Raw genomic sequence first — 27,206 nt, 5'->3', positions numbered from 1 at the left:
CTTTGATTGTCATGTTTCCTTCAAAAAACGACCAAGAAGATCCAGAATACAAGCTGAACAAACTCATTGAGGGACTCATGACAGCTACCCTTTTTTAGACACACTACCATTAAGCTTCTTTGTTTTGTTTTACAGAGGGGGTTAAAGGTAAATGGAGTTTTCTGTTAGCGTGTCCTCCCTGTTTCAGTGTTTTTGTTTTAACAAAACCATTCAGTCAACGGACTTCCGCCAAGATGGAGGCATAGGTGGAAACCCTGTGCCTTCTCCCACAACCCAGTTTGAATACAACAAAGGTTTGGAGAACAAAGACACAGCCACAAAATAGAAAACTGAATTATACGGAAGTCCGACAACCACTAACCGTTCAACGGGGATGGTAAGAGGGGCAGAGCCAGCAGCGAACAGGGTCAGGCAGGACAGGTCCCCCGACCTAGGCCCGCAGACAGCCCGGAACCAGTTGGGGTGCAGGGCAGACTGACCACGGTCGCACATTCGCGCACAGTGAGACGGACCATGCAGGCCCCAGGGGGCGAGGGCTGACGGCGGTGGCACACTCGAGTGCAGTGGGACGAAACGCGTGGGCCCAGTGAAAGTGGCAGCTGCAGCACCTGTGGGGCCGCAGCAGGAGGCGGCAGACAGGACGCCATTGCTCCTCGTTAACCCCGCCCCCACATACAGCATCACAACCCAGCGACTGAGTTGCCCTGCTCTGGTGAACACCTAGGGCTCCCATCCTGCTACATAACAGGCACGAACAGCCCAAAAGATGGCGCAAGAAGAACTCAAAGTCCCAGAGCCGATAACTCTAAGTGACTGACAAATTGCCAGCCTCTCAGAAGCACAATTCAAGACACTATTTATCAGGATGCTCACAGAACTGGGAGATTATAGTCACAAATTAGAGGAACATATGAAGGCTAAACTAATTGAAATGAAGGGAGATGTCCAGGAAACCAATAGTGATGGAAAGGAAACTGGGACTCAAATCAATGGAATGGATCCGAAGGAAGAACGAAACATCCAAGCAGAAAGGAACGAAGAAATGAGAATTCAAAAAAATGAGGAGAGGCTTAGGAACCTCCAGGACATCTTTAAACGTTCCAACATCCGGATTATAGGGGTACCAGAAGGGGGAAAGAAACAGCCACCAGTGGAAAACGTATTTGAACAAATAATAAAGGAGAACTTCCCCAGTCTGGGAAAGGAAATAGACTTCCAGGAAACCAGGAAGCCAAGTCCCAAAGAAGCTGGACCCAAGAAGGAACACACCAAGGCACATCATAATTACATTAGCCAAGACTAAAATGAAGGAGAGAATCCTAGAAGCATCAAGGGATAAGGGGACAATCACCTACAAAGGAGTACCCATCAGACTGTCAGTGGATTTCTCAATAGAGACCTTACAGGCAAGAAGGGGCTGGAAAGAAGTATTCCAAGTCATGAAATCCAAAGACCTACAGCCAAGATTGCTTTATCCAGCAAAACTTTCATTTAGAATGGAAGGACAGATAAAGTGCTTCTCAGATAAGGGCAAGTTCAAGGAGTTCATCATCACCAAGCCCTTATTATATGAAATGCTAAAGGGACTTATATAAGAAAAAGAAGATGAAAAATATTAACAGTGAAAGGACAGCAATCTCACAGTTATTAACAACCACACCTAAAACAAAAGCAAACCAAGAGGACAGCTAGATCAGGAGTGGAACCATAGAAATGAAGAACACATGGAGGGTTAGCAACAGGGGAGTGGGAGGAGGACAAGGGGGGAGAAGGCACAGAAAATAGCATAGAGGGTAGGTAGAAAATAGATAGGGGGGAGGGCGAGAATAGTGGGGGAAATACAGAATCTAAAGAACTTGAGACATGTGGTTATAAACTAAGGGGGGGAGAATGGTGGGGGAGGGAGTGTGTGGGTGGAGGGGAATGAAGGGGGGGAATAGAACAACTGTAATGGTATAATCAATAAAATATATTTAAAAAAAAAACAAAAAAAACCCACTCAGTCAACATAAAGTCTACTCAAATAGTATCCCCTAAAGCTGAAAAAGCAAGCTGCCAAAGAATAGGCAAGTCCAAAGCACTTTGCACACTGTCATTAAACATTTTTAAAAATAAGGTACATGTTGTATATATATATACACACACACTTTTCCAACCTTTAAAAACATTGCACTTAACTGTAAAAGTTTTACATGAATCTTTAAAACTGTTATTATCATGTTCTGACTAATGGAAAATTTCTTCATAGATTTTTCTGGAGTAACAAAGAGGATTTTTACTAAACATTGTACAAAGTAATGATGCCCTAAACATTTAGTTTGGGAACTGTAAAAGATTGTTAGAAGCTCCTGAGCAAAATAAGATTAAAGACCATCTCTGTTGCAAAGTCTCCAAGGTGGGCAATAAACAGGTAATACGCAGCAACCACGTCTGCAAAAGCTTTACTTGTAAGCCCAATACAAATGTACTGACTGGCTGTGAAGAACCAAAATTTTTAGTATTTGCCACGTTCAAGATCAAAAATAAAAGTTGCATTACAAAAAAAGCACATACACAAGCCTTTCAGAAAGTTCATTTCCTTCCAATTCAAATGAGATATAGATCCAACATCAGGCATAGTCTCTAAGAAACTGAGGTAACAACATCACTTCAAATGAATATCCTTAAATTTACCTTCAGAAGCCTCAGAAGGTCTCCCTCCCTTTTCTCCACCTCCCTACACTCCAGTGACTACTCCGACTGGCTGAACTTGACTAAATCAAAAATAAGTACATTTGGCAGGAAGTCAGTTTACTAAATGATTTAGGTGCCTTGGGACAGATCTGGAGAGAAGATTTAAGGACAAGGGACATGGAGGGCAGGGGTGACAGCAAGTGACTCAAATGATCAAGTAAACATATTATTTTCTGACACTAATGGAAACTTTGTAGAGTTACACAGCCTCCAGGAGGCAAGCCAGAAGATGCTCAAGAGCATCACGTCCACTTGGGAAATTAAAGCCAAGCAGGCAAGACAAAAGAAACAGCACAGCAGGCCCCACTTCAGACGCCAGCGGAGGCCCCAGCAACAGCTGCCGCCGCTGCTCCAGCTCCCCGTGCCAAGCCACCACAGCAGCAACTGCCCTGACTTCAGAATTCACATTTGGAAAAGACATCTGCAGGAGAAATCAGCAGCTTGCCTATGGTTCTTTGCCAATCCAATCTAATGATCAATCCATTCCTTACCTACTTAGGAGTCTCACAAGCTAGATTTTCAAAATGAGAGCCATCAGTTATTCTAGCCATATCCTAACAGATATGGTTTTTCAATTATTAATAACATTATTATTCAAGAAGTACTGCTTCACACTGACTCAAGTATGAAAAACAGATACTTGCAGATAGCAAGGGCTGATTACAAGATTCCCAACACTATAATGCAACTATAGATGCTTTGAGGACCACTATTTAAAACCTACTAAGTCCATACCAGAACTATTTAGGGAACAACTGGGGAGCATCTGATATTATTTCATTGCTTAAGAAGCATTTAAGGAAACTACTGTTTCCCTAAGTCATGAGGATATGGAAGCGCATGGCATGATTTTTAATGGAAGGTGGAAGAAAATCAGGTCTGGGGCAGAAAACTGCCAACAAGTCTGGAATAGCTTGTCTACCAGAAAGCACAAAGCTACCAATGATCACTGGGGTGCTGTCAAAAGGACATGGGCTGGACTTGAAGGGGCTCCTACCGAGCATTACAGAGAATAAAGATGGCAATGGAAATATTTCAAACGTGCTTAAGACTAAAAGCTCATGACAAAACTTAAAGACAAAACCCCAAAACCATCAGGTTACCAGGTAGTGAAAAACCACCTTTCACTACCACACTCTTATAACAAAGCAAAGTTGAAAAAATAAAACATACACCTGTCTTTCCTACAGGAAGTGTATATAAAGTAATTCAATACTTGATAAATGATCTTTATGGAGTTCTTTAAAGAAAAATTCCACTTAACATGCACAGAAAGAATAACAGAATATCAATAATTCTCTAAAGATCAAAAGCAATTCCTCTATTCCAGAAGATAAGTGATAGAAATACGGTTTTGTTTTTTCCACAATAAACTTCTATTATTCATAAATTTTTAGAAACTGTGCTAACAACTTTTCTTTCATAATCACTACCATTATTAGCAAATTAGTGCTTTTTAACCCTGCTTATTACCCTTTTTATCACTATTATAACAAAGCAGAAAAAAACAAAGCCATTACAGTATATACCATACAGCATTTTTTCCTGAAAGCAAGACACTAATTTCCAGTGACTATTTTCTAATGGGAATCACATTACCAATCACTAAAAGCAAAATACCATAATTGTGTTTCTTTATTAATCTATTTGCCTATCTTATAGGAAATGCGTCAAATTCAGTCTCTAGAATGACAGAACAATGTACTGTTAGGTAGGATAGATAGTAAACCAAGGCAGGGAAGAGGGGGGAGACACGTCTCACCCACTGACTCAGCAGTACCAAGCCTGGTCTGATAATATTGCCAGGTGATCCAACATCACAGGAAATACCATGCTAGCATGGGAGGAGGAGAGTCCTTGAAGTTCTATGTATGGTTTCCACTATGTGGGAGAAAGCCTTTGAAAGTGTGCTTTCATCCCAAGGTCTAGAAGGGGGAAGAGGAAGAGGTCCTCAGAGCCTAAAGAAGTTTGTTCATTAAACAGCTTTGGCTAATTGCCAACCTCTGGTCACTATCTGTTTCACATAGGTGTCCCTAATGCTGACAGAGAGAGCCCATAAATAGCTTTGAGTAACTGCCCCAACTTTAACTGCCTCCTGTCATATATCTGCTTTACAACAAAATGAACAAATGGTGTTCAGAACGAGATAAGAATCTGGGCTAACAGACCCCCCTACATACCTACATTTGGGAAATCACGTCCCCCAGGGGAAACTGGTACCACATTTACCCACCAATCAATATGTGACTTTTCCACCGCCATCCCACCAACTGTACACTTCCTCCGGACAAAGGGCCTGATGCTTCCCCCACTTGCTCTTGCTGTCCTTGCTTGTTGCCACTGAGGCCTACGCCTCTCACCCCCACCTCGGCAAGGCCTACTCTTCTGCCATGAGAAGGTATCACTAAGAAACTTTGCTTGCATGCTAACAGATTTGCTAATATGTAATTCTTTACTGTGCCAGCAAGGAGAACCTGACTGGGCACAAACTACGGAAGCTTCCCAGAAAGAAAAGGACCAGAAAATGACAACATCTCTATAGATTGGGAGAGTAGAATGCTCACCCGTATTTTCCAAAGAGTGACACTGTTGTCCCACCGACAGGCACTGCCTTTCCTGGTCCATACACATCCCATACAGTCAGGGCCACTTGGGCATTCCTGGGCAGGTCAGGGTACTTCACAGGCAGTTTTAGCCACTCATTCCAGCTATGGAAATAAGGTTAACATATGCATAATTTTATTTTAAATTAGCAAACCATATGAGAAGGTTCAGCCAGAGAAAATATCCCAAAAGATTAAGTTAACATTACAAAAAATATTGATAGTTACCTTAATTTTGCTCTAGGCAATTTCAATTTTAAATACAGAACACATGAAAAAAATTTTTTGAAAAAATAAAGTTCATAAAACATAACACTGGTAAGGCCTTTAATCAAAACACTCAGACAATTATCACTAAAACACATGAGAGATGATAATGGCTAATAATAACCTGGGAAAACACTTGAACCTGTTTATAAGCAAACTTGTTTTGAACCAAACTGTGATTTTTCTATAAGCATTCCCCAGAACACAGGTTTTATAGCATGAAAAAAAAATCAGAATTACTCACATTACGTTCAAAACATTGCTGAGGATAACAGGGTCCTATAATGTACCTCAACAAAGCAGAAAACAACCAAAACCTTGAAAAGACGGAAGTGGATGATCTACTGCCTTTGTAATATGAAGTTACGGGACAGCTCTGGACAGATGTAACATTTTTTGAGCTGAGGTTTTTCTCTTCCTCAAGTTATTTCATTAATACTGATAATGCCTAGATATTGGTTTTTTAATGCTTATAATGCATGTTTGTATACACATTTTCCCTAAGGAACATTTGTTCTTAATGTACAGTAATGACAAAATAACTCTTTTTTTTTTGCTCTTTATTTATCTCTGCAAGTTTCCTTCTGTATTAAAACTTCACACCGTATGTATTTGATAATTTCAACTCCCTTAATCCACAGCTGGGTTTTAAAATTCCAAAAGAAAACTATGCAAAAAAAGAAAAAGAAAAGTATGCAAACAATACACAAAGTAATACCCAACAGATACACAGAATTGTCCCTCTCTTTTCTCAAAAGTATTGTTTACTCAGAACAATTTGCAAAGGGGCACATACCAGTCTAGGTCAAATACATGTGTTATCGGTAAGAAATTGAATAGAACTTTCAAAAGCTTAAAGGACAAATCATTTATACCCGCCACATAAGTTCAAAGACCTACAGGAAAATTAGATATGGCCATCAATTTAAAGGAGAATCAAAGCCATAAAATCCTTTTCTTCTATAGAGATCTTGGAAAGATAAATCACATGCCTAAAAATGCCATTCTCCAAAACAGATAAGCTTGAGGAACTAAATGAATTTATTTAATTACTCACCATTTGGTGGGCCAGGCTAAAAAGGTAAATACTAAGCAGTATCAGCTTCTGCCAGTGAACAAACCACAGAGGTAACACTGCTAAAGTCAGACAGAAAAGTCAGCCAGCATCCAAAGTGAACTGTGAAGATTCTCACTCCATTTTCTGTCCTGGGACAGAGACGATACATACGACCATGGAAGGATCTGCCTTTTTTAAGTCTTCTGCATTCCAACAAGGCCTCCTACACTTTTAATCAAAGCGACTGTTCTTTAACCTGTTTTATATGCTGGGCTGCTTCAGGAGAATTCTCTAGAAGAAAACGAATCTGCAGCTACAAAAATAGCTTGCAAACTGCTCTAGATATTTTAGAAATTCTGGAAAGATCTCGTCAGACATCAAAAAGCTGTGTGTTCTGAACACCATTTTGTTCTCCACCATCCCCTTCCCAACCTTTCTTAAGTTCAACACTAAATTCAACCGGCAGCTTTCACAACACTGCACAGTCATAAAGCTGGATTCTGGACGGTCTGATCCCCAACACGCACCTCCCCCCTCAAACACCATTGTACTAATTCTCTTGTCTGATTAGTGTACTCCTAAATCTTGACGTTCTAATTTTTAAGCTATATTAGACTGTTAGTACATGCTTCTCTCTAAAGCCATTTAAAATCCATTATAGGAAAAGACATAATTTTTTTAAAAAAAATTTTAATCACTTGCCTACAGAATAATTTTCATGTATAAAACCTGAAAATTTGCAGAATTCCACATCTACAATTAGAGTTTTACCTTAAACGTAACTAAAGAAAGTACAGATATCCTTCACTATGCACTATCTCATTATAGGACAGGACAGGATAAAATATGATAGAATAAACTTGGATAAATTTTGAATGAATTCACTATTCAAACTCACAAACTCACTTCTGCTACAATGAAGAAATTTGTTGTCTGTTGTTTTAGGTGTAATGATGATCCTGTAGCTATGTTTTATAAAGAGATATACAAAAATATCTGCAATTAGGAAAATACATTCGGAATTTGCTTTAAAACAATGGTGGGTATAGAAAAAACAAAACTGGCCTTGAGTTAATAATTATGAAAGCTAGGTGATGGAGCCTTGGAAATTCACTATATTATTCTCTCTACTTCAATGGGTCTGAAAATGTCCAGAGTAACAAATATATGTACAAACATATACTTCTGTGTGTGAATGTCTATTCACAAAAAGACTACTGAAGAAATTACACCATTTAAGGAGCTGGATTCAATGCAGCCAATTACCAGAGCTCAGGCTTCTGCTCTCTGAAAAACCCCTCCAGCCTGCTGGGTCCCACTAGGTAAACTTGGGGCTATACCCTTAACAGCAGAGCCTGGCAGTCTGCGTGGCCACACCTTACCTCCCATGAACACTGTGAGCATAAGCTCTTTCCTGGAGCAGGGGCAGCTAGCCTACCAGGGTACTGAATAGCACAGACAGAGCATTAAAACTGCCCTAGGTAACCTATCAAAAGGAAGTATCAAGAGGTTAAATAAGGACCCATAGTATTGTTCTAGAAAATCAGGAACTTCACATTCCTTTGTATTTACCTTGCATCCTGACAATGGTTTGCTAATGTGCCATGCTCAATAAACCATGAACTTAAAAAAAGTTTTGTGTAACAAAAATATGATCTGAACAGATGACAGTAGATCTCTCTTTACAAACTGGAGCTCCAAACATCTGACTGGACAACATTTAAGACCATCAAGAAGTGCTTCTGTGTTCAAAGACATAGAACATAGAATTTAAAGATGCTACATGTGGTTTTGATTGGGTCATTTTGTCAATCAATCAAGTTCGTATAAAAACATGTCAATATACTAAATAGAAACAAACTCACTTCCATCTTAATTACGTTTAATAGTTTATCCTATGTGAGTAGGTCACTGCTTTAAACTATACAACCAATGCTTCTAAATATTAAAGAATTTTTTTAAGGTTCCCTGTAACCACTACCAAACATAGTTAACAACACATATAAAGAAGCGGAAGAATAGTCTGGAACCCACCATATGCAAGACAACGACTTACTTCCATCTTGTACTAAATGCCTTGTAAGATGTTCTCACTGGCAAGGCCAGAGGCTTCCCTTCTGCGAAAACTTGACAAGTAACATAAAGGTCAGAGCACGTCTCTTGGTACAGTCCTGAAAACTTCAACATCGGGTCTTCTAGAACAGCTTTGTAACTCTTTTGTTCTCTCTTGCCTTCCAAACTGCCTCTGGAAGCATAAAACAATAATGTTCAGACAAAGCACATAGATAACAAACACTAAAGACTTTATGGCTATTATAACAAATTTATATTACTTAAACCAGCAGCCAGCCTTTTTGGCACCAGGGACTGGTTTCGTGGAAGACAATTTTTCCAGACTGGGGTTGGGGGGATGGTTTCGGGATGATCTGAGCGCATTACATGCAATCTCACCTCACGCTGTGCGGCCCCGTTCCTAACAGGCCTGGACCAGCACCAAGTGTGTAGCCCAGAGGTTGGGGGACCCCGACCTAAACATTTTCCTGTATATGACATTAAAGTTACTTTTACATGTAATAAAGGTATCTTTCCCTAAAATCATTTCTATCTTTATCAACATATTCCTCTATCTTCTTAACTTTAAACCCTATCATTAACTCTTAGTCTACCTTCTAGACATCACCCGCTTTCCAGGCTTTGATTTCATTTTTATTAATTCCAAACTGAGCACTTATTTATCTACACTTTCAAACTATTTCTGTACTAGGCACAGAGGCCCAGAAATGAAAGATAAGATAAACAACACCACATTACAAGAAAATGCTAAGTCCTTGCTTCTGTGGAGAAAATTTACTTTTAACTGCATATTCTTTTTCATTTTTTTCTATATAGATGTATTATCTGATCATTTATTTAAATTAAAAAATACAGTGTTATAAACCATTAAAGATAAACCCAGAAAACGATAAAAGAGGTAGAAACGTCAACTGGAAATCAAGATTGTGTCAGATATTGTACTGAGCGCTTTATGTACTCTTTCTTATTTATTTTTCACCATATGCTCGTTTTATAAATGATGAAGCAGAGACTCAGAGATCAGGGATCACCAAGTAACAGAGATGAGACTAAAACCCCAGGCAGAAAAGGCCAAAGCCAACTCTTCCCACCACAGAAAGATACTGGAGCTGGGGACTCTGAGTCCCAGAAAGATGTCTGAAGTGAGCCTGAACAATATCTGAAAAACGAAAGGCAAAAAGGTAGGGAGTCATACCAGAAAACAAACAAAAAACAAAAAACAGCAGCATATACATGGTCTGTCCAGAAAAAGTCCAGCCACTGTTAATGTATCAAGAACAGTCTGTGCAACATCGATGTGACCTGGCAGCCAGGAGAGTGGACTGGAATGCACATGCATGTACAATGACGACTTCACTGTACTAGTCCGTGGGGTGGTAGGTTCCACTGAGTGAGCATGTGCACTGTGTGGCCACCATTCAAAATGACTGAGCAAGTACAGCAACAAAATCTGCAAGTTTTATGTTAAGTTTGAACATTCCTCTGAGGAAACTACTTGGATGATTAAAAAGGTCACAGCTATAGACAACCAGTGACTGGCAACTTCACCATGACAACACTACCCACTCATGCATCACATCTCATGTAGAGTTTTCTCGGAAAAACAAAATCACCCAGGTGAGTCAGCCCCCTTATAGCCCAGATTTGGCACCCTGTGACTTCTGGCTTTTCCCAAAATTAAAATCACCTTTGAAACAGAAGCGATTTCAGACCATCGATGAGATTCAGAAAAATACTATGGGGCAGCTGATGGCAATTAGGAGAACCGTGCGAGGTCCCAAGGCGCCTACTTTGAAGGAGACTGAGGCATCATTGCCCTATGCATAATGTTTCTTATATCTTTATCTTCTTCAGTGTCTCCACTTTTCATATTACATGGCTGGATACTTTGTGGACAGGTCTTGTACAACGGCAAAGAGAAAGATGGTAGGTCTGAGAAACTGCAAGGTGTTTCGTATAGCAAAAGCATAAGGCTCATGTCGAGAAGAAGCTAGAGTTAAAAGTAGGGGGACAATGAAGCTAAGTGGCCACCAAATTCAGTCCAGTGCCTTACACAATGAATATCTGAAACTGTTAATTGAATTACCTGAAGTGATAATAAATACAGTCTAATTTGTATTTATGAAACCTTTGACAGGAGTATAAGAACATAATGGAGAGGTGGAACCAAAGGCAAGATTAGTTTGATTTTCAGTCAAACTTAGACAGGAAAAGGTAGGAGGATAAGGCTAAAGAAGTGGGGTAGAAAAGATATTTAGCAAGTTAGGTTCAAGACAACTTGTGAATGATCAAACAGAGAAGTTAAGAGACAGTGTCTGTACAATGCAAAATTCCCTGTCTGAACAAACGCAGTGAATGCTTTGACCATCAGCAAAGTAGGGTGAGACAATACAGGAAGTCCAGAGGGGAAGTCTAATGAGGTGTTCAATTTTGGACAAGTTACTTTTAAAGTTTAATGCTTTGGGACATGCAAAGTGTATGTGTCCTGTGGGCAGTTTGGTATTCAATTATGGTACTAAGAAAAGAGACATCAAAGTGCAGGTCATTACTAAAACCATAGAAATAGATTAAGATGCCATGGAGAGAATAAACAGAATTAAAGAATTTACTACTCCCTGATTTTTACGATTCTACATTGATATTTCCAGTCCCCCAACCCAATAATCTGAGAAGCTAAATAATAGTAGTAAATTTTACTAAGTTTCTGATTAATGCTCTATCTTTGCTTCAAAATATTCAAGGTAGTATGTTAATAATGGACCATTTTCTTTCCATTTAATGTTCAAAGGTTTCAAAAATACACTCATATGTCCAAGAAATAGTGGGAGGAATGAAACTGATGGAAAGCCCTGTACCAGAAGATGGCATATAGGTCCTGCACACACATCTAGAGGAGTATGATGTAGAAATTACTTTAACTGGGTATATAAAGTATTTTTAAAAATGGACAGTATGGTTGTTGACATATTATTTTTACCATCATCCAAAATGAATAGTAAATTAATTTTCAGGTGCACCTGACAACTGAGAAAATGTATTTATTGCAGGTATGCAGCCTTTTGCCTGAGAAGCATTTGTGGAATATTGACTCATCATGAATGCTGTTGTGATTAATAATTTGTGATAACTTTTGCATATAAAATACTCCTCTAAAACTGTCTTAAAATGGACATAATTTCCAACTCCGTCCTACCTGTGCCCCACCTCAGTTCCATTATTCTTACTCAAGATGTCATGCCCTTGGCCTTTAGTGATGCCCTAAGATTCTCCTTCAAGGCTGTTGTCTATCTTCTTCGTAACTGGCACCCTCTTTGACTCATTCCCGATTTCCCTGGCGAAACAATGTCAGACGGTCCAAAGATTCTTCCCAACCCTCTACCACTTTCAGTGCTTCTAATACTACTGTACATCCACGTGGTCATCTCATTTTCAGCATCTATACCTAACTGTGTCTACCTCTCCATAACTGCAGCCTGCGCTGCACCTTCAAGCCCCGTTCTAAAGCAAAGATCTTCCCATTAACTGGGGGACGACTTTAGGGAGACTTGATTTCTTCATACGTAAAACTGGATAATCCCTCAAAAGTTGCTGGGCACACCAAATTGCTTTTAAGAAAGTAAAACACCGTGAGACTTAAGGGTTTATTCTTAATAGCTGTCCTTCTCCCAGAAAGCACGTCCTCAAATCCTTCCTCTACAGCACCCCTGTCCACGCTCCCGTTTTCCTTCGCAACCCCGGCCACAACCCTCCCAGCTGGCCCCAAGACGGCCTTCAGACTACTAACCACCCTCTCTCCCTAACCCATAGGTCCCTGCCTACCCGTCTCTAAATTTCAGCAATGCCAGTCCCTGTGCCCAGATTCTCTTACATCTTAAGCTGCACGTTGATATCCAAGTCACAACTGTAGATATAGTGAAACTTCTCCGCTTCCCCCATTGCACCTCTGCAAAAGGAGAGCCTACCGCTGGAAGTAAGGCGCTGGAAAAAGCCGGGAATCAACCAGCTGAGTCCCAAAACACGGGCGCTTCCGGTTCCGCCTCTCACCCCCAGCGGCGCCAATCGTTGCCTGGAGCGTAACCCGGCGCGCCGGAACTCCCCGCCCAGCTTTCCTTCTGCGCAAGTGCAAAGCAGCCCTCCATCTTGCTTACGGGTAAATACGAGTCCAGGATCAGAGCTGGCAGGTTATTTTTCAGGCTTTCTGCATTCCTTCTGTTGTTGGTATTAAGAAAACGAGGTGACTTTTGAGTGTGAGATGTTGCTAAAATCAATACAAGAGAAAATTCGTTTCATAAGGAATTATAACAACTTTCACTGGCTACAGGCGAAACAAGGAAGTCACGAGTGGAAAATTCGCCAAGTTTAAATTTCAGTGGCCTTTCTAAAAATTGTAGATTTAATAAAAAATTTGCTATCAAGCAACGATCTCCCCTTTGTGCTCTAAAGAGTGGAGAAAGTACTAGATAAAGCAAAAAAAAATGAGTTCCTGACGTTATCAGTATTTATACAATGTTTGGCAAAAGTACTTGGGTGCTTGTTCGCACTGCGCATGTTCAGACCCACTAGCTTTCAAGATTGTAATTCCAGAAACGTCGGTCATGTCTCCAGAACTCAGTTTTCTAAACCCTCCTACAACGCTTGTATTTATAATATTTAATGTAATCTAAAGTTGTAACTTTAATTTCCAACTAGGGTCAAACTCTTTGAAGGCAAAAGTGGTGTGCCAATCAATATACTTAGGTTGCTGCCCCCTTTAGTACCTAATGGATTGTTGAATTTAATAATCCATTTTTATTATTGGTGATATGAATAAAAGCCTCCGCTTTCTATGTATTTCTTTTTAAGTAATGCATTGTAAGAGGGAAATCACTAGAGTATGTGTAATTTACAGTATTTGGAAAAAATATCTTTCAGGGAATGGCCAGAGGAAATGTAGTTCCCTTCAGGGCAAAATTAAAATTTTCTAATGTACAATGTTTTGTCCAAAGTAAGTTCTCAACAATATCTGTGGGAGCAAGGTTAAGGAAAAACGTGATAGCTATCCTACTATAACGAAAAATTTCAACAGAAAGAGAGCAGTTACTTTGTAACTAAGTGTAACTACCACCAATGGCTGGAACTTACAAAAAACCATATAGATGCAGCAAACAATAAAAATTGACCATTTGGATCACCAGAGCTGCCCCACAGTAAAACAAATGGTTACAAGTGCCCTATCTATGGATAATTCTAGCAGTGTGCATGAGGTTTGATGGCAAACAAGTTTCTCAAACTTCAATAAAATATTGACAATTTGTAAGGAACTAAATTTTCTAAACCCAGTGCTGGCTTAAATTACTTTTATTGTAGTGTTATTTAATGTCTAAACATAAATAAAACTTCATAAATATACATATATTTCTTATAAATTGTTTACAAGCCAAATGCCCCTACAAATTGTAAAAACTTAACGTTGAAAGCCCTGATGTAACACAGTCTTTTTGCTGAAATTCTGTTTCATACAACATGCATATGGCATCTACTAGTCTTACCCAAAAGCTCTCTGAAATTCTGCTGATCCATACTGCTACATATCCCGGGCAATTCAGTTTCCTTGCCTCGTTTTCCATTCATATTAATATGAAATCTTCATTAGTGTAAGCACTGTGATCCATTTGTCCTTTACGTGCCCCCCTAAGCATTTTTTGTCCTAAGTCTATCACTGTTCTTTCCTCATTAGCTCATTAACAGTTAAGGTACTACTAATCGGCACCTACACAGTCCCATAACAAACACAACACAGATAAAGGTATAAAAATGAAGTGTCAATATTTTGTTCTAAGATATTCATTCATGGAATCCAGCATAAACTTATTAACTTGTTCAATATAATTATAGAGAAAAACTAATGTTATAAATTAATTACAGAACAATCTTAGAAGAGTGGACTGTAATTGTAAAGGCATTAATGCAACAAGAAAAATTAATGTGACGGTAAAGAGGAGATAGTTGTAGATCATAGAAACATGGTAAAAGTCACAGAAACCAAATCTGGCATTTTCTTTCCTGGACCAACCACTGGTCAGGAAAATGTTGATTACTAGATCTGAGTATCAGAGTGCACTTGTCAAGGCTATATCCATGGGGGAATGGAAGCCTTAGGCATTTTATTTTTAAAGGAAGAGCATCATATTTTCTTTCCCTTGTGATCTTTTACAACTCATTAATATAACACACACTTAGCCAACACAATTTGCATTGAAGGACCCCATGGTTCCAGAGACCACTGCCTGTCTGTAAAAAGATAACTTTTATGTATAGATGCTTTCTTTGTGTGTTAGGCTACTTTATTAACTATTTGGTCTATATTTAATTCACCTTTGGAGTTGCCATTTTGATTTTATTTTTCTTTTGCCATTTTGTGTTCATTGTATGCCTAATTATTCAAATAACAGATTTTAATAGTGGTTAAGAAATCTGTCAACAATGGCCCGTTGATTTGAGTGGCCCAAGACTCACCCAGGGATCATCAAGTTTGTTTTTGTCAACTTCTGTCACCCAACTCACCCTCCTTAGCTTGTAATAAAAAAAAAACTGCACTCGCAGCTTTAGAAAGCCTCCACCTATTATTGAGTTTTCATCAAGAAAAAAAATGATATTAAAATTAAAAAATGACTTCATAATTTCTTCTCCATTTAAAAATTGCCTTTACAAGTTTTTCTAATAACTTTATGTCATTTAGAACCAAATCACATGGTAGAACAAATGGTGTTGGAAACTTGAAAAATTCTACATCATAAGCCAAGACTCTTGGCCATTTGTCAGGTGACAGTGGGGAAGATGATGCGGTTGAGAATGGTTACCCGTGATCTTGGAGCAGCATCCCATGAGGCCTGGGTAGTGCCGGTCAAAAAGGGAACTTCAACCCTCTACAAAAGGGGAAGGAACAAAACAAACGGTATTTTTAAAAAATATTTTTCCAATTACAGTTTACATTGAATATTATTTTGTATTAGTTTCAGGGGTACAGTATAGTAGTTAGATGATCATATATTTTACAAACTGCCCCCCCATATTTTCAGTACCCAACAGGAAGCAAATGCTATTCTTAAAAATAATAAAAGCATATTTTGCACCTGTGCTCATTTGTAATGTTTTTACTATAAATGGCAGAAGCTCTTCTCTTAATGTCACAATTGAGGGGAAAAAAACCTGTAGTCAAATGACATCACTGTAGAGAGTGTCAGCTATAAAAGAGGAGTGGGGCCCTGGCTGGTGTGGCTCAGTGGACCAAGTACCAACCTGTGAACCAAAGGGTAGCTGGTTCCATTTCCAGTCAGGGCACATGCTTGGGTTACAGGGCAGGTTCCCAGCAGGAGGCATGCAAGAGGCAACTGATAGATGTATCTCTCGCACATCAATGTTTCTCTCCTGCTCTTCCCCCCTCTCTAAAGATAAACAAAATCTTTTAAAAAATTAAAGAGGAATGAAGTCATACGTCCACTAGGAAGTATGATCAGAATGGGGTGCTGGGTTGAGCTCTTGGTGCCTCCTCACATGCCCTCACTCGGCACGGCAGTGATTTCTGGTACTGAGACCTAGGAAGGGAGAGCAAGCAGCTGTGTGAGAAATCAGAAAGAATCAGAAAAGAATCAGAAAGAATTCAGAACCCGAATCAGAAAGAATGCCTCCACCACCCCCCGCCCCCCACAACTCCTTCCCTGGAACTACACTCAGCACCTCAGCATCAAGCCACCATTGCTTTGAATTGGATCTATAAGCATTTGTGCTTTATCTTGACTTAGTCTGTTCATCTCTTAGCAGGGTGTGTCCTTGGGTATCAGAAAAGCCTAAGAGAGCTCACCAGGGTATTACACTTAGTGTAAAACTGGGCATAGTTAAGCATTTTGGTGGTGGTGAACAAAATAAAGCTATTGTGCATGTGTTGAACTTTAGGTCTGGAAACACTAAAAAATATTCCAAATGAATTAATAACTGCTTCTTCTATTTACACCATTTGGGCTTATAAAAGCTTTCATAGGAACACTCTACTTTCAGAGAGCTCTGCAAGGAAAAGGTTTATTTCAGTTTTATTTACCACTGTACCTACCTTAAGTTCCTGGCTCCGAGGAGATATAAAGAAAATAGGAAAGAAACTAGCCCTTGGAAAGCTACTATCTGTCAGATAATACATTAGGCAACTTCATGTGTATTATTTTATTTAATTATTTCAACAGATTAGTGAATTAGGTGCCTTATTTTACAGAAAAGTAACTGTAAAGTAATTTAGGTGATTTGTATATGATTAAAAGCAAATACACGGCAGAGCTAGGTGTGTCTGACTCCATAAGTCATGATATACTTACCAAACTGACAAGATGTTCCAGAGTGATTCCTGGACTTCCTTTTTGCAAGTGAAAATAAATTCTTAATGGCAGCATCTCTAACACCCTTGGTGGTATTTAGCACTGCTATTGATCTCCCTACCTCTATATAGGTTATATTCTCAGGTAAACATCTTGATTCATTACTGACTAACTACATGGATGGAGGAGATGGTGGCACACTCAACATTTTTGCAAGTCTTCCATTTATTTAACAAATATATACTGCGCACTTACTATGTGCCGTGATCCACACAAAGCATTGTTTCTGACACTGGCTTCTCCAGTCTCACCAGGGAGAGAATGGTAACCCCTTCTGTATGTGGTACCGCTCCAGCATCTGTCAGGGTGTTTCCTATGCCTTCAATCTGTCCTAGAAGAACCTAGTCCCAAGGACTTTATTTCATTTGTTCTCTAAATATTGGGGGATGATAATGATGCTGAACAGAAGTTCATCTGCCTGCTGCTCAAACACCAATAATCAGGGTCTGGTGGAAGGAAAGCAGGTTTATTCAAGAGCCAGTAGCTTGAGAAGGTAGGGAACTCTCGTCACAAAGACCATCTTAGCATCTCAGTGCAGGCAGTGGGTTTTGTGAGTGAGGAAGAGGGAGGCAGAACAAAAGGAAGTGGAGAAGGTCGTGGACAAGCCAGCACGTCTACTTCAATAACCATCTCAGAGCTGGCCAGGGAATGCTCTTGTCTTCCTGGAAGGTGAACAAATCTGCAGCCCAAACACCCGAAAGCTGGAGTCTGCTTCCTTTGAGGTTAGCTCCTGTTTGCCAGTAGCTACATGAGAATTTACAAGTCATCATTTACAGAAACAATGTTAAAAGGATGGTTGGGTGGATTATAATAATCGTTTTATCCATTTCTGAGAACTCCCGTTGTTAGAAAATTCATTGCAATGAGTGCACGGTCAGCCCCCATTATGTTTGATCTGCAGTGCTGCCCCGTGCTCATTCTTTACTTGTGCGTCTATGTGCTCAGCAGGACAGAGGTGCTGCTGTTATTTTTGGCAATTCTTATTGCCTTGCCTGTGTGCATTTGTGTGTGCATGAATATTTAATCACAGAAAGGTTATTGACCCAACTCAGACTTGCTTCTCTGAGACAGAAGGAAGAGGAGCAATCAGAGTCTGAGCCCACAGACGGTAATTAGTGATGCCATTGTAAGTCACTTGGACACCTCCAGATTCTGTAAGTGCTCAAGGGAGAAAATGACAGAGATCCTAAACGGAAAGAAACAGCCTCACTGTGTTGTAGAAATTTATGTTTCAGGGAGAAACAAAAAAGTTTATGTAAGCACCGAAAGAAAACCTGGAATGAGAGAGAAGGGGGAGAATGAAAACTGTTCGGTTGAGAGTCTGCTTAGATTTGAGCTGTGTGCTGGTTGGTGTAAAAGTTCTGAGAGTTAATACTTTTTCCATTAAAAAAAGTGGGGGGAGATGTTTGTCAGGCTAGAGGAGGGATTTTATCATAAGGGAAAAGAGAAAGACTAAAATGACAGAATATGAGAAACAAAACATTGGGGCTTCCATCTTTTCAGAGAAATCAAGTCTACTTTATGTGTGAGGTTGAAACTTTGTTTCTTTTTTGTCTTAAAGGCTCTTGGAAGAGGTCATTGAGAGGGTGTCACTGCCAGTGGCCTGGAGCATGGGACCCAGGCAGCTGGAGGCTCCTCACCCCTCCAGTGTCCTTTGAGTATATATTAGCTGGGGCCAGTTTCCTTACCTGGAGCCAGTTTCCTTAGCTGAGGCCAGTTTCAAGGATAAAACCTTGCAAGAGTAAGTTGTTATTGAGACCCTCTGGATGGTAGACCTGAATGAACCCAGTTAAGGCCTCAATATAAACTTTAAAGATTCTGATAGGTAGGGCAGAGACCTACCTTTCTTTCAGCCACCCAAGACAAGTTTCATGGGCAAGTTCCCTTAGCTATGAAAACTTCTGGGTACCCATCTGGAGAGGCCTAAATCTTTCTTCTGTTTCTCCCTGCCTTCAGTGTGCAGCACGTCAGGTTCAGGTTTTATCCAGGAAGCTCTGGAGTTTCTGAACCAACACAAATGCTGTTCTGTGCCAGGGCTCTTCACAATAGCCAGGAGGAAATAGAATTTCCAGACTCACGGACTATTTAGAATTGGAGGTAAGTTTCAGTTGTTTTGTGAACATTTTTTTAAATTATATTTTATTGATTATGGTATACAATTGTCCTGGTTTTCCCCCCTTTGTCCTCTCCACCCAGTGCCTCCTACTCCCCCAGGCCATCCCCCTACCATTGTTCATGACCATGGACCATGTATGTAAGTGCTTTGGCTACTCCATTTCCTATACTGTACTTTACATCCCCATGGCTGTTCTTTAACTGCCTATTTGTACTTCTTAATCCCCTCACCTTTTCACCCATTCTCCCCCTCCCATCTCCCAGCTGGCAACCATCTGGTAATTGACTTCTTTTCTCTTGCTGCTGAAAGATTCTCTCTTTATCCTTTGAGCTTAAAATAATGATGTGTCTTGAAGTGGGCCTCTTTGTATCCATCATAATTGGGACTCTGTGCTTCCTGGACTTGCATGTCTATTTCCTTCACCAAATTAGGGAAGTTTTTATCACTATTTTTTCCAAATAGTTTTCCAATTTCTTGCTCTTTCTCTTCTCCTCCTGGCTCCACTATAATGCAAATGTTGGACCTCTTGAAGTTGCCCCAGAGGCTATTTATACTGTCTTCATTTTTTTAATTCTTTCTCCTCTTGCTGCTCTGCATGTTTTTCTTTCTTTCTTTTTTTTTTAAGATTTTATTTATTTATCTGTAGAGGGGAAGGGAAGGAGAGAAGGAGAGAAATGTCAATGTATGGTTGCCTCTCGTGTGTCCCCTGCTGGGAATTGGCCTGCAACCCAGGTATGTGCCCTGACTGGGAATCGAACCTCGCTTAGTGTGATTCACAGGCCCATGCTCAATCCACTGAGCTACACCAGCCAGGGCCTGCATGGTTGTTTTATTGCTTCTTTATGTTCCAAATCATTAACTTGACTCTCAGTTTCCACCACTTTACTATTGTTTCCCTGTGAATGGTTCTTTATTTCAATTAATGTATCCTTCATTTCTGACTGTGTATTTTTTATGCTGCTGAGGTCCTCACTAAGTTCCTTGAGCAGCATCGTTATAACAAGTGTTTTGAACTCTGATTCTGGTAAATTGCTTATGTCCATTTCATTTGACTTTTTTTCTGGAGTTTTGATCCATTCTTTCATTTGAGCCATGTTTCTTTATCTCATTTTGGGAGCCTCTCTGTGTTTGTTTCTATGTATTAGGTAGAGATTTGACTCTGTGTCTTGGCCTAATGGAGTAGGTGTCCTGTAAGGTCCAGTGGCACACCCTCCTCTATCACACAAGCTTGGTACTCAGGGTGCACACTTTGTGTGGGCTGAGTATACCCTTCTTTTGTAGTTGAGCCTTTGTTGCTGTTGGCGGATCAATAGGAGGGATTTACCCAGGCCACTCAGCTGCAAGGACTGGCTGTGACCACTGACCACCAACCTCCACCATGTGTGGAGGATCAGCTGTGTAGGGGCAGGGTGGTGGTGCTCTGACATGGTCCGAAGGTGTCCACTGGATACTTTCACCCTGCGGTTTCACAGGTGGTGTAGCCCATGGTCAGCGGCACCTTTGTCTTGCCCTGCCTGAGCTGTAAAGCAATCTGAGATGGCTGTTGCTTGTGCTGGGCTTGGAGGTTCCCAGGTAAAGCCGAGCTTTGAATCTAATCTGGCTGACACTAGGGCTCACTGAAGCCAGCTATTGCTTGTTGGATAGGATTGAGGAGCCAAGACCAGCAATTTCTTTGGAAAAGCAGCTTGGGTCAAACAGTGTTAACCAGGTTGATGGAATCTCCAATATGGCACCAGCTTATCAGCTGTGGGGGGAGGATTTAGCAAAGGGACAATGGCCTCTGCTCGCCTTGATGTGAGAGACTTCTGTTTCTCCTCGTTACCGCTGGTGCTCTTCAAGCTGCCATCCTGGCACCGGAGCCCAGAGGGAGTGAGTCTCAATAGGTGAGTCTGTGTGTGGGTTCTTTAGTAGGAACTGCGTGGGGCTCCAGAAGTTTCTTCCACTGACTTAATCCCCACTGGTTTTCACAGCCAGAAGTTGTGGGGACTTATCTTCCTGGCACTGAAATCTTGGGCTTGGGGGCCTAGTGTGGGTTTGGGACTCCTCATTCCTGAGATATCCCTCTCAAATTTTTATTCATGTGGATGTTGGACCAGCCCGTTCTGTATCTGTGCCTCTCCTACCAGTCTGGATGGATATGGTTTCCTAAATTCTATAGTTGTCAGACTTCTATTCAGCTCGGTTTCTGACATTACTGAGTGACAGTTGATCATATTTCAGCTGTAATTTTGATGTGGTTTTGTGAAGAGACAGGCCATGTCTGCCTATGCTTCCACCTTGACCCTGGAATCATGAAATTTTTATTTTTTATTTTCCTTTCAATGTTTGTTTGAAGATATCAGTTCCGAATATCCTTTTTTCTTATTCTATATATAATCAGATTTTGCCTTTACCTTCACCAGTAAGTGGTATAGTTGACTTTTGTTATTTATGGTCATTAGGATCTATAAGGTCAGTGTGCACTGAATTAATAACTATTAAAACATTGCTCTTAGTGGGTTACGTGCTTGAGAGCCTCTGGTCCCAACATATCATCAAACAATGAGTATATAACCTTGTTTCCTGCATGTCTGTCTGTAGACACCTCATTTAATGTATATGGTTGATCTGTTAACACTAAACTTATGGTCAATAACACCATAACCTGTGCCAGAACAAAGCTTACCTAACATATGTATTTTGTCCATGAGGTGCATCACATTCTTTTTGCGCTTATTAGAAGCAGATATCAGTTCAGCTCTGCACTTGGTGGCCATTTTAAACAGTGAAATAGCCAATAAAAAGCCCACAAAAATTGCAAAAACAAAGAAACAAACCACAACTGGCACCAAATGGCACTGACTGCGAAAAAGAGGCACTTGTGTACAGTGAGAGAACTGAAATGAGAAGACAGAGCATCGCCTTGCTTGACGTCAGGTGGGAACATGTACATCAAGTGACTCAGATGTCTCCCTGCGCATGCTCACAATGGCTGTGAGTATTGATTTTGGGGTTACAAATAAATTTTAGCGATCAGGCAAAGTAATTAATACAGAATCCACAAATAATGAGAATCATCTGTGTTTGTTCACAAAAGAGAGCAAAGAACTAATCTAGACCTGTATTAATATGATTCATCAGAGGACCTTACTAAAATTCAGATTCTGATTCAACGGATGCTGCAGTGGGACCTGAGAGTCCACATTTCTAATGAGTGGAGCTACGACTGTCCTGAGGAACGCTAATCTGCACCATCCATCCTCTTTATTTAAAGGCACAGTAATTGTGTCCTGTAGAGATTTAATTGCTAACACCATGTGAGAATTGTAGAATTGGAACTAGAGTAGGGTGCCTGAAGACTTAGTGAGAAGATGGGCTTCTGCGATGCTAATTAAATTTACAGTTAGGGCTTCCTAAGTACTTTGGCCACTTTCTGCTTTTCCCCTTCCCTGTTCCTTTCCTAAATCTTTTTGCACTTCTTGAAGGCCGCCTGTATGATCCAGAGGGTCTACTTGAGACACCTTAAAAAGAGCAAAACCTTTCTAATAGGATTTCTCATAAGCCCAAATAAAAGCCCATTCCATTCTTTTCATCACGCCTACATTTTAGTACTTATCAGTTGGTCCCTACTCTGCTGGAAACGCTTCAATGGCTCATCATATCTGATGAAAGAAAAATCAGGTCTTCTACTTCGGATGATCCTCCTTTTGGTGCTGTGTTCTGCTTCTTCTCAAGGTAGACCCTCTGATTCAGCTCTAGCCAGCCGAACTCTTCTGTACAACCTATGTTTCCTGACATGTCTGTTGCTTATGCTATGCCTCCTTCTTAGAACATCTGTTCTTTCCTCACTATCCCTCTTACTTTAAGAATAACCTTCATTACATCCAGCCTTTCATCTTCACAAATATTCCAAATTTCTAGATATTTTCGAAGTCCCTATATTTATTGTCATGCATATGTATGTACAATTGTTATGTTGTATAAGTAACCCAGAACCAAAACTAATTCATTTTTATATTTTCCACAGAAGAATTGCTTGAAAATTTATTGTTGCACTTATCCTTCCTTCCTTCATTCATTCATTTAACAAATATTTATTGAGCATCTGCTATGGGCCAGGCATAGCACTGCAGAGAAAACAAAGAAAATAGACTTGGGTAGTATATAGTCTCTGCTCTCTCTGTGTGAACAGCCTCATAGGGAAGACATGCAACTAAAAAGTACAGTATTCCTCACTATTCGAGGATTCCGTATTTACGAATTTACCTACTCTTCCTAAAATTTTTCTGTAGCTCCCAAATTAAAACAGCACTATTGTTTCCATTTACAGGCACATGAAGAGTGGAACAATTTTGAGTCCTTTGATGCACATGTTCCCGCTGAGGTCGGACAAGGCAGTGATCTTCCTTATTTCAGCTCTCGTGCTTTACCCAAGTGTCCACTTGGCGATCTATTTAGTACCACATTATTTTGCACTAAACAGATTGCTTAGTTTATACTTTTTAATGGCGATGCCACTGCTTAAAATGGCCTCCAATTACAGTGCTGAAGTGCTGTCTAATATTCCTAAGTGTAAGAAAGTTGTGATGAGCCTTACAAAGAAAATACATGCATCAGATTAGCTTCTTTCTGGCTGAGTATAGAGTTGTTAGCCATGAAGTCAATGTTAATGAATCCATAATATATGTTAAGTAGGTGTCTTTACACAGAACACATATAAAACTAGATTATGTATAGATGGATGAAAATGTTGGGACCAGAGGCTCACAGGAAACTAACCCTGTATTTTCAGCTAGGAGCAATGGGTCAGTATTCACTAATTCAGTGTCCATGGCTTCTTTAAAGAACGGAACTATAGAAATAATCAGAAATGGACTCTAATTGTTTATAGTATGAAAAAAATGCTGTGTTCCATGGGACTACATCAGACTGGATCTTTACATTCTGACCTGAGGATATGGATACATATGTATAATATATATTATATATTATATGTATACCATATGTGTAATATATATATAATACTTTTGATATTGTATATATATATATATATATAATGCTTTTAGAGAGAGGCGAAGGGAGAGAGGAGGGGAGAGAGAAAACAATCAATGTGAGAGAGGTACATTGGTTGCCTCCTATATACACCCAAACTGGGGGTCATACCCACCTGGACTGGGGATTGAAACTGCCACCCAGGTATGGGCCCTGAGTGGGTATCAAACCTGTAACCTTTTAGTTATGGGACAATGCTTCAACTAACTAAGCCATACCAGCCAGGGCTATGCTTTGAATTTTCTTTCAACCTTTTAATGAAATTACTTGATTTCTTTTTTTGATTAATGAGTAGACTAAAATTACTAACATGTTTATTTTTGTATAGCTTATGTCATCATTTTACCTTTTCCTGGAAATTACCAGAATACAAAGCCCTCCTTGGATGATTCTACAATAAATGAACAAGCACACGAATAAGTCAGGTTTCCTACCAAGTAAACTCTCTAGTGGTAAGACAGTTTAGTTCTAGTTAATAACAGGTGGATAATGACAGTGTCTTTAACTTTGTCTGAGCCCTGCTTATATTCTTGAAAAACAGAGATGGTTAAGAAACCCTTCCTCTTTTTTTAAAGATTTTATTTATTTTTAGAGAGAGGGGAAGGGAGGGAGAAAGAGAGTGAGAGAGATATCAATGTGTAGTTGCCTTTCATGGGCCCCTTTATTGGGGACTGGGCCCACAACCCAGGCATGTGCCCTGACTGGGAATCAAATCAGTGACCCTTTGTTTCGCAGCCTGGTGCTCAATTCACTGAGCCACACAAGCCAGGGCAGAAGCCCTTATTCTTTGTGATTTGGAAAAACATAGTTTACTGAAAGGAACCACCCTTCTCCCTATGACTTAGATAAAAGTTGTTAATGAACATTTTTTCCTTAATTTATGACAATGCCAGACACAGACCCTCCACATTTCTATTCTTTGTGTAATAAGTAATTAACTAAACCATTCACTTCCCCCAAGTTAGCTAGACTCAGAGAGAAATATTTCCTCTTCAGTGACTGACTAAGGAACACCCTGACTATAAAAACAATCATCACTGTAAAATCTCCCCACCTATATAATCTGTCTACTTCTCCCTGTAAAAGTCTAAGATTAAACCAGCTTGCTGAGAAACTCTGATCTTTGGGTCTGGAGTATTCTCCCTGTAGTAACTGCTTGAATAAAAGTAATTTTCTTTTTTCTTTGGTTTTTGTCAAACACAAGAACCAATCAATCATAGATTCCAAGTACCTCCAAACAGCCCTGAAATTGGAATGAAATATAGAATTTAATAATCAACTTGTAGGTTCAGTGAAATTATTATTTCCTGTCAACCTTAGTTCCAGTGTCAGATCTATTTGGTTCTCTTTTCCTTTCCCTAGCTGACGTCTCTTCCTGTAGTTTTTGCATATATTGCTCAAACATACTGCTATTGGGACCCTTTGCAAGAGGGCTGTCTTCTTCCTGCACCATCATCATCATCCTCGGATAAAAATAAAAACTTCTTATTGGATTTAACTATTTATAATTAAGCTAAAATAATTTAAAATTGAAGAAAGAGAAGGGAAAATTTTGAAGTCAGAATTATACAACTTGTTGGTTTGTCTCTAGTGGTACTTGGCACATAAAAACATTTAGTACCATATGGACATTTGATAGTGTGCATGTCACTGTTTGCATTTCCAGGTGACTTTAGGGTTACTGAAGTGTTTTTCAGTGCAATGCATAGAAGCTGTGGATTCTTTTTTTGTATAAAAAGCATCCTTTTAAAAAGCACATTTTTCTTATACTGATTTAAATAGTTCTGCAATGACTTAGAATCTTTCTGTGGTTTATTGATTTGTTTTCTCAACCTTACAAATGATCTAACCTCAAAAGGAAAAAGACCTCACCCTTTTTTATTTCATTGGAACCAGATAATTTGCGTGTTATATAGGTAAGGTGACCAGAATTATGAAATGGCATAATGTATTTACAGGTCAACATTACTATATTGAAAATAAAAGCTTTATTTATTCAGCACATGTGTGGAACACCTACAGTGTGTAAGGGACATTGTTTTGCCTGCCAGTACTTTTTTATTTACTATGCTACTTTCTTTGCTTTTTTACCTCACATTGATTATATGGAATATGACCTTGATTTTCTTATAATCATGAAAGGTCCCAGAACAGAGCCAAACAGGTATTGGCACTAAAAAAAATATTGATGTTAAATCGATTATCTTTGGAGTAACTGCCTCTAGGTGAGAGCCAGGGAGCATTTCCAAACCTCTGTTTTTATTAATATGTTAATCTTTTAAATAGTGAGACAAATAGTAAACTGAATAACCTTGGGGCATCCTACTGGGAGCAACTTAAACAAAAAAAAATTTTTTTTAAGTGAACCAATAAATTTAGTTTTGCTGGTGTCCCCAGGGAAGAGCAGTAATTAAAAGAAAAACAAAAAAAAGCAATATCTATTTCTGTTTTGCCTTATGCGATAAGGAATGGTAAGGCTTCCTTATGAAAGTTCAGCTGATTGTTAAGTGAGTAAATAGATTTAGAGAAAAGGGGGAGCAAGCGAAACATCAACACACAGGGCTGATCTCTGCCTCGCCCGTTTCATGCCTAAGGAGACTGGCAGGCCCTGACGTGATTTGAATCTTGGAGTGAATTTATAAACTCTCTTTTGCCTTTTTCCTTCCCTCACCACACCCCATCAATCAAAGATTATATTTGCACAGAGGCAGTCTGCATCATTACGAAGCTAGGCTGCTTCCTGATGTAAATCTGTATTTTAACAAAGAGAGAAAAGGGGAGGTGGGGAGAGATGCCCGAGGCAGGGTCATCCTCTGACCCTGGGCAGTCCTCCTAGGCCACAAGGCAGTCCCAGGACCCAGCCAGGTTAAAACAAACACTTCTGCCCCATCAGCAGCAACCTTGCCTCCTTCGATTTGGCAAAG

General features: G+C 39.8%; 1 protein-coding gene across 1 annotated transcript in view; it reads right to left on the bottom strand.

Moving 5' to 3' along the window:
* PIK3C3 (phosphatidylinositol 3-kinase catalytic subunit type 3) overlaps nucleotides 1–12,764 on the bottom strand; it is a 113,578-nt gene extending 100,814 nt beyond the window's left edge. Inside the window, exons 1-3 of the mRNA XM_037033600.1 lie at nucleotides 12,602–12,764; nucleotides 8,717–8,905; nucleotides 5,298–5,441 (exon numbers count right to left, since the gene is read on the bottom strand). Coding sequence (XP_036889495.1) covers nucleotides 5,298–5,441; nucleotides 8,717–8,905; nucleotides 12,602–12,669 — 401 coding nt within the window. The 5' untranslated portion in view covers nucleotides 12,670–12,764. The remainder of the gene's footprint in view (nucleotides 1–5,297; nucleotides 5,442–8,716; nucleotides 8,906–12,601) is intronic.
* Nucleotides 12,765–27,206: the final 14,442 nt, after the last annotated feature.

This window comes from Sturnira hondurensis, unplaced genomic scaffold, assembly GCF_014824575.4.
Source record: "Sturnira hondurensis isolate 20B ecotype Veracruz unplaced genomic scaffold, ASM1482457v3 Scaffold0001872, whole genome shotgun sequence".
Lineage (NCBI taxonomy): Eukaryota > Metazoa > Chordata > Mammalia > Chiroptera > Phyllostomidae > Sturnira > Sturnira hondurensis.
The sequence above is the reverse complement of the archived record's forward strand: the minus strand, read 5'-3'. Positions and strand labels throughout refer to the sequence as shown.